Here is an 8,118-nt window from a genome sequence, read left to right on the forward strand (position 1 = left end):
CCACTCTGCCATTGCAACCCACATTGTGGTCAGAGATGGAATTACATCTGTAGTGATAAGAACTACCACAGAGAATGAATTGAAAAAGTTCAGAGTTAAGCTCTACTATTAGTCTCCCTCTGTCCGTTTCCAGTATAAAATAAATAAGCTACTCAAGTGGAGTCCCAGAATAAAAATCAAGAGCTGGAAATGAGCATAATAGTGCCCCTTTAACTATTTAAAATCAAATATGAAGCTTAAATTGACATCTTTATTATACAGTGTTGCTGAATTTCAATTAGGATATCAAGTAGTTTATTTAATTAGCCTATTATTTTTTTTATTAATCCTAGCATTTTAGTCGCAGCCAGTTATCATGTGATCGTGTCAGCCAGTTTGTTAGCGTGTACTGAACATGTTGATATTAGTGAGAAACACAAAAGAATATATACAGTGTCGCCAGCTCTAATTAAGCCAATCAAAAAGTGTGTTGTAGTCATAAAACCAGCACATCACAGCAGGGGATGATCTATTAGTATGCAAATAAAGCCTAATGAGTTTCCAAGCAGTGACATACTGTGATTAGGCCGAGCAGAAATCTGACAATAGAGACATTCATCTACTGAAATTGACAAGGAGTAGAGACAATTTATCGCAATTACTGAGAACAATGAAGTGACAGCAAAAAAAAAAAAGAGAAAAATATGGAAATAATAATGGTGTGATGTATTTTCAGGTTGAGCCATATCTGCCTTATGAGTACACCTGTGAGGGGATGCTGGAGAGAGTCCATGCCTACATCCAGAATCAGGTGAGGTCCTGTCCATACAAAGATCACTGTATATAACATCTACTCTGTTAAACAGTAGTCCTCCCTCTCTCTCATATAAACATTCATACACACTCTTTTCACAAGCTCTCAAACTCCCTACTCTGTTCAATATTTCATCATTGTGTGCATTCAATACCCAGAACATCGTGTATTTATGCTTGTGTGTGTGTCTGTCTGTGTCTGTGTGTGTGTGTGTGTCAGTGTCTCTATACTCCACATATGTAGACTTGTGATTAATCTACATGCTAACTCTCATTACGAACCACATATCTGCCCTCCAGCTCTTAAGCAGAAGGTCTACTGACACTAATGAGGAGGGATGAGTAAGGAGAAAGTAGAGAAGTGTGGGGGACGATGATGATGATGGAGGACTGGGATAAAAGAAAGATATTTGAATAATGCCACACTAGATGTCAGACAAACTGCAGCGGGTCTCTCAGCAGCCTTTGTCTGCTCCTGACTGGCAGCTAGTTTAGACACCAAAAGTTCCACTGCAGCAGCATTTATACTGTCGAAAGAGAAACAGGAGAAAGTGAAACTAGATTCCTGTTTACCATAAGATTTAACTAGAAACCTTAGTGCTTTTATTTCACTTATTCTACTGTACTAAATAAAACTTGAGCACATATGCATTAGTAATAATGACACACTGGCCTACTGTAGCAGCTAACTCATCACCTTCTTATAATTCACCTCACACTCTCTTTGCCTGTCTATCATATAACATATATATATATATATATATATATATATATATATATATGTATGTATGTATATATATATTTATATATGTATATATAGCCTATAGAGCCTATAGAGGCTCTCATGAACATGTACAGCTATTTGCAGCTGCCATACAAGATTTTTTTCAGTTTGTCAATAAACAATATTTGTGATATCAGCAGCAAAACTTTCTATATGTATTGGGTCATATTGCAAACTAAGCTACAGCCTGCTCTATGTTGTTACTGTTTCTATAAAGCAGCACTGATACCATAACTATACTTTACATCCCTAGTTTATAGGCAGAATGGGATCAAACACCAACACATTATTAAGATATGAACCAGTAATGCGTTCTGAACAGATACAAACAGCATCCAAATCTTTGATGTACTTTTGTGTAGAAGGAAAACCAGCTTGTTCTTTAATTGTGTTAACTAATCTTTGATTCTTAAGGAAAATAAGTTCCTAAGTTTGTAAGAGCAGACCCTCGGCCTGCAGAACTGAACTTTGTGACCCTCCTTGTGGGGGTTCGATCAGTGATGCTCAACAGACTCAGAATGACCTCCTAGAAACCCCTTTCAAATCTGAGACAAACCTGAAATTCATGTAAATGAAATGTCATATCATCATGTAACTTATATCATGTTATTTGTCATGTAAATATAGTATAGTAGTAATAGTATAACTTTCATAGTTGTATGACTATCTACTAAAGAGATAGAAGACTTAGATTGTTTTATCCTTTTATACTAACAGGTAACAGTACTGCTCCTCTATTGACAAGAGTTAAATCCCCTCATGTGAATAGTTCATGAATGTTTCTTTGAGCTGCAGTAAACAGAGGTCACTGTTTAGGACAAGAACTTACAATCGTGAGACTGATTCATTGATTTAAGTGAACAAGGGTTAGTGCTTCCTCCTGGCACTAACTAATCCTAACCAAAAAGGAGGCGGTGCCTTAATGACGAGGTAATTCATTAATAAAGTATTAATACTGTTTCTGTTACTCCATTGACATCTTCTGAGATTCATATCTCAGTAAATATTGAAACACACAGCTATACTCAGCACAGTTCAGTTTTTACAGAATGAAGGACAAATGTCCATAAATCCATGTAGAGCTGTCTGCACACTTCCAATATACTGTAAGTCCAAATACGTATATTTAAGTGAATTAAAGAGATGCAGATAAACACTACAGACACAGTAAAAGACACACTCTGCCATAATAATATGATCACACAAACTAACTCTACCATATCCTTCACCTTCAGGACTTCTGTAACCCAGAGCCTCCCTTCATCCCAGCCAACCTCTCCAGACAGGGGTCTGCAGGTGGCAGCAGGATTACAGGACCTCTGTTTGTGACCCTGCCCAATTCCACAACCCTCGGCTGGGCGTCCAATGTGACGGCTCCCCCTGCCTGGCCTCCTCTAAGCTCTCTCAGGCTGCTCGTATCTCAAGAGGGACAGTCCTGTGTGGAGGCGTGCCAGTCAGCCGGTTTCATCTGCGAACCTGCTCACTTTCGCTTCATCAACAACAAAGAGGCGCTGCGAGGGTATGTCAGCCTTAAGTAATAACGTCCATCGCAATACATGGTATGTACCTGGCTGACAAACTTAATACTGTATGTGCCAAATGAACTTTAGCAGAGAGTTTAGTCCCAACAAGCAACTTCTCTCCACCCACATACTCCACATAGCCACACAGATTTTTCAATAAAAGCAAATTCTGCCATCAAATTTTTCATATTTTTACTTTTTAATACAGAAACATTTAAATGCCTCACTCACAGTCTTCTGCCTTTTGTTACGCTACAAAGTCCTGATGATGTGTTGACACTCACCGGCCACTTCGATCTAATGCAATCCAGTAAAACAGCTCTGCTATAAACTCTACATTTACAAAGCTTCTACGTTTTCAGTTTTTGTTGACGTTGTCAGAAAGGTGATCATTCGACTTTATGTTTATTATTGAGGTCGTAGTGGGTGCTGGTGGTTTACTGTAGTGTGTATTATATTGAAAAGTGTTCCTAATATTCTGCCCCCTTATGTATTTAATGGAGTGGACAATTATTTGGGTATTTTTTCCTCTTTCAAGTATTCAAATAAAATCACAGACCCTGTTTTCTAAAAGGCCTCTAGTGATTACACTTAATCTACATTAAATGGTAGGATAGAAATCTACAGTGTGTTTTTGCACTGCCTGGATGGAAAACTGTTTTTGCAATTTTTGGTGATTCATTGATGTGAGGCCAACAAAAAAGAACGGGGCCCATTTCCTAAAAGCATCTTAAGGCTAAGATGATCATGAAATCCATCACATGAACTTTCTTCTGCTTAAGAGTTGTTTCCAAAAAGGGAAAGATGCTCTTTTCAGTGGAATATGTAGCATTGCTGGCTTCACCTAGCTGCTAAATTAATGCCTTTTTGTCATTCATACATACTGTACGTAGGCGTCTTTTATGTTAATGTTACTCACAACTTTACCCTCTCATAGGAGGCATCTTCAGAACCAAAAACAAAATGCTTTATCTAAAGTGGACATTTGCAGAAGGGGAGATTTCCTTTTTTTCTGATTATAAAGCAGGTCTAGGTGCTATATATATACTGTGAGAGTATCAAAACTCTCAGTCCATGAAGAAATGTTCACAGCCTGTATTCAGACACTGTGCCTTTAAACTTCTGTAAGGTTGTGATGTCACAACTATACACTTAGTGTTTGCCTTGGAGGGGCGGGCCGTGCGACATTTAGGTTCTGTATCTTCTCTTTCTTTTTATATCAGGTGTGAATGATGTTTGCCTCATGCTTATATTACTGTAGGTCCACTGTTTAAGAGTAACAGTGATTTGTTTACTGCACATTAAGCTTTTTTCTATTGAAGTATAAAACATTTCTTTGCTCTTACTCTACATACTGCGTTGGGAAACACGTGTAGAAATTTACGAGCCTTCATGGAGACATTCTTAGAAAACTCCCCCTCTAGGATCGATCATTAACAGGAAATAGGTCCAGATTTATAGTATAACTGAGAGGAAATGTTACATTAAGAATCTCTTAAGAGATCAGTGGTGCCAGAATGAGTTTTGAAGTGGGGGGACATCCACCTTTGGATGATGTAATATTCATGATCAGCCATAACTCTCCCGTCTCACCTTGTACACAGTCACATAGTTTAGTGATTAATGTTACACAACAGCGTTTGCACTGCGATCTGTTTCAAGGATAAAACATGAGACGCTACTTTTGCTCAAAAGAAAGTTGAAAGAAAGAAGCTACGATGAGCCCTGCAAACCCGACGTCTCCTTCATAAACAAGCTGAATATCCAGTTATAACCGACCGGTCTGATGTGTGTAGAGGTGTGTGTGTGGTTATTCTGGTGTCGTTTTCAGTCGATTTAACGAAGGTAAACACAGTGAACGGCGCTGCGTAACGGCGCTGCGTAACGGCGCTGCGGTCTGGCGCGGCACTTCTCAAAGGCTGCAGATTCATCAACGTATCAGTCCTGCTGCCTTCAGACGCTGCAGACATTTAATGAAGTGAAGAAGAAGCTTTTCATACAGTATAAACAGCTGTGGACAGTAGATACTGTAAGAATCACCCACATTCATTTACAGATCGATGCAGATGCTTTAACCACATTAAACGTTGTTTTCTGTGCCAAGTTTGGTTGGAGAGTGTTTAATTGAAATTATTATGATTTATTTCAAGCATTAATCTGTTATTGCAGCAAGTCTGCAGCAAGTATTTAGTTTGCCCTTGTTGATAAAAAGTGGCAGCAGAGTGACTTCGCTCCAGAAACAGATCATCTAAAACACCAAGAACTTGACCATCGCTACCTATTTCTCCTCCCAGCAGTTCACCACCCAGTGTTTTATTTGGTGATCAAATCAAATTATTTAAACTAGTCTGAACTGGCAACCATAATACTCACTGTCCTCTGTGTTCTGATTATGATTGGATTTAAAGGTCCAACATGGTAGGCTGAGACGTTATCACTGTGACCGTAATACCTGACTTAGATGTAACCCTTTTGTTACCGTAACATCTGAAAGTGTGGGGACAAAAAGTCTCGTTGTCCCTCCTATACATAGAAACTCTACATTCACACTGAGAACAGGTGAGGCTGAATCTTCCTGGTTATTTTTTTGGTTTACTGCACCAGCTCTTGGCAGGTGAAGCAGAAACTTCGCTTCAGACGTTGGAGCTGTGAGACTTAAAGCCTGCTTGTGTGTGTGTGTGTGTGTGTGTGTGTGTGTGTGTGTGTGTGTGTGTGTGTGTGTGTGTGTGACTCTCCTCCAAACACTCCTCTGCTGCCTGATTCCAGCTCCAGCTCTTATTCTTTTGCTCTTTTATCACCCTCCAAGCATCTTTTTTCTTCACTTCTTTTCTGTTTGTCTCGGTTTTACATCGTCGCTCTCCTTTGTTTCTCTTCTGTTACTCGTCCTTGTAGCTCAGGACTGTTCTCTCTGACACACTGACATCTCATACCTGCCTCACAGCTTCTCCAACTTCTTTGTCACTTCTTCACTCAAATCTCAAATCAAATTGGCATCTGTAGTGTGATGAAAGTGATGAAATCTTTCTGTTTTCCTGTCTCTACCATCCATTTATTTTGAGGTTATGCCAATTCCGCTCCTGTCTCAAATCAAAAAAGACTTTTATCACCTGTATTTTCTGACTTATTCTTTGAAGAACACGGCAGGCATATTTTCCCTGTGAAGAGTTATTTAAGTGTGTAAACAGACCTCTGCTCCTCTCTTTCACCCTGCAGGTTGGAGGTGCAGTGCGAGGTGGTAGACTCTGAGATCAACCACATCCTTCCAGCCTTCTCCGTGGTGCGACGGGAGTGCGGCCTCCAACGGGATCCCCTCCTCTTCAGCTGTGCAGGTCACTCCCCCAAATACAGACGTCTTTGCCCTTGCAGGGACTTCCGCCGCGGCCAGGTAGCGCTGTGCAGAGACTGTCTATAATGACGGGGGAGCACAGAAGACAGACACAAAAGAATTAGACACAGATTGGCAGGTGGGGGGGGGGGACGGCAGCCACAAGCCAGAAGGGGTGCAGAGCTGTGATAAATTACCTGATGGTGCAGAGAGGCAGCTTCCAACCCAAAACAGTAGATGTGGGATGATGAGGAACAGGTATGTGAGGTGCCAGGATGTAAGTGAGGACGTTGGTTGAGTGTAGTTGTTCTAAGAGCTGTTTTACTAGAGACATATAGTGGTAAGACTCCCTAGAACAGTGCTCCCATGACTACAGGTGTCTTTACAACCAAACTTTCACATTAACCCACCAACTACAGGAAAATAGTCTGCTTCTGCAAGACGCTGACAGCTAACACAGTGCGTAACATTTCATTTTTGGAACCGCGTCACCAAAACTAATGGGTTTAAGGTGGAAAACGTATACTGGAAGGCATGTGTGTTGTGACTGCAGGGAGATTGGGACTATAGTGTCATTCTATGACAGAGCCTTCAAATATCTCGGCTTGGAGAAGGCAACTTCGGTTCAATATCCAATCTCCTCTCTGCACTTGGACAAAGGATGATGGACAACCGGGTTATCTCCTTTGCTTTTTCTCCCCTCCTCCAGTGATGGACAGAGTCATTTATCAGACTGAACCCAAAGTCTGAGGCAACATCGGTCAATGCAATCATCTCTGGTCGCAAAAGAAAAGAGGAGGAGGACAGAGGACAAAGATAAAGGGTACAAGATTATTTTTCAATAAATAAGCCTTTAGAGCTCTCAACTGGATTTTTAAAGAGTCCTCTGGGCTTTATGATGGAAAAAAATAATAAAATAAAAAAAAAAATCTGAACGGATCAAAGTGTTGAGGTGTTTTTATGTTGCGTTTGGTCTTCTTTCGGTTCCCTCTGAGCTTTTCAGGTTGGAGGGTTTCTTCTCTTCTCACCTCCAGCTTCCATCTGTTACAATCCCCCCCCCTCCCCCCCTCCACCCCAACATCCACATTCATCTAGATCTCCATCAATCCATCCAGCTGTAGGGAGAGATATTTGATCTTTTTTCACATGAAGTCGACAGCCCGCACAGGTCAAAGCTGTCGATAAGAACTGTGGGCGGGATGGAGAAAATAATGGATGAGGGGAGAAAGAAATCAGATGTCAGATGCCAAACATCAGTAATTTTCTTCAAGCCAGCACAGAGTAGCTGCATGTTTTCCCTCAATTTTTTACAAACTAAATATCATATCATTATTAATATTTGGACTGAGAGATGTGGTTGAAAGCTCTGGAAAAAGCTAGAACTTCTTTAGTTTTAGGGTTTTGTTGTTATTATTATTCGGTCGGGCTGTAGCACTTTTACAGGTTAGACTTTTGTTCACTCATCCTCCAAACACAGCTTCCTGTTCTCCTGACATACAGTATATGGCTGCCAATAAACAAAGCATAAATAATATTCTGAACATATTTAACACATTTAATTATTAATGCTGTTAACAGATTACAAATGAGTACAATAAAGTATCATGTTTTTTCCTCTGGTAGCATCTCAGGGAGGGTAAGTTGTTGACTCGAGCTCCCCTGAGACGTTCGCTGGGTGTGGGCCGACCAGACAT

The 8,118-nt window shown here is 40.4% G+C and overlaps 1 protein-coding gene across 1 annotated transcript in view; it reads left to right on the forward strand.

Moving 5' to 3' along the window:
* Positions 1-7,462, forward strand: part of LOC137174924 (alpha-1,6-mannosylglycoprotein 6-beta-N-acetylglucosaminyltransferase B-like) — a 121,641-nt gene extending 114,179 nt beyond the window's left edge. Inside the window, exons 16-18 of the mRNA XM_067580467.1 lie at positions 716-790; positions 2,812-3,095; positions 6,313-7,462. Of these exons, the coding sequence (XP_067436568.1) occupies positions 716-790; positions 2,812-3,095; positions 6,313-6,511 (558 nt within the window). The 3' untranslated portion in view covers positions 6,512-7,462. The remainder of the gene's footprint in view (positions 1-715; positions 791-2,811; positions 3,096-6,312) is intronic.
* Positions 7,463-8,118: the final 656 nt, after the last annotated feature.

This window comes from Thunnus thynnus, chromosome 3 (genome assembly GCF_963924715.1).
Source record: "Thunnus thynnus chromosome 3, fThuThy2.1, whole genome shotgun sequence".
In the NCBI taxonomy this organism is placed as follows: Eukaryota; Metazoa; Chordata; class Actinopteri; order Scombriformes; family Scombridae; genus Thunnus; species Thunnus thynnus.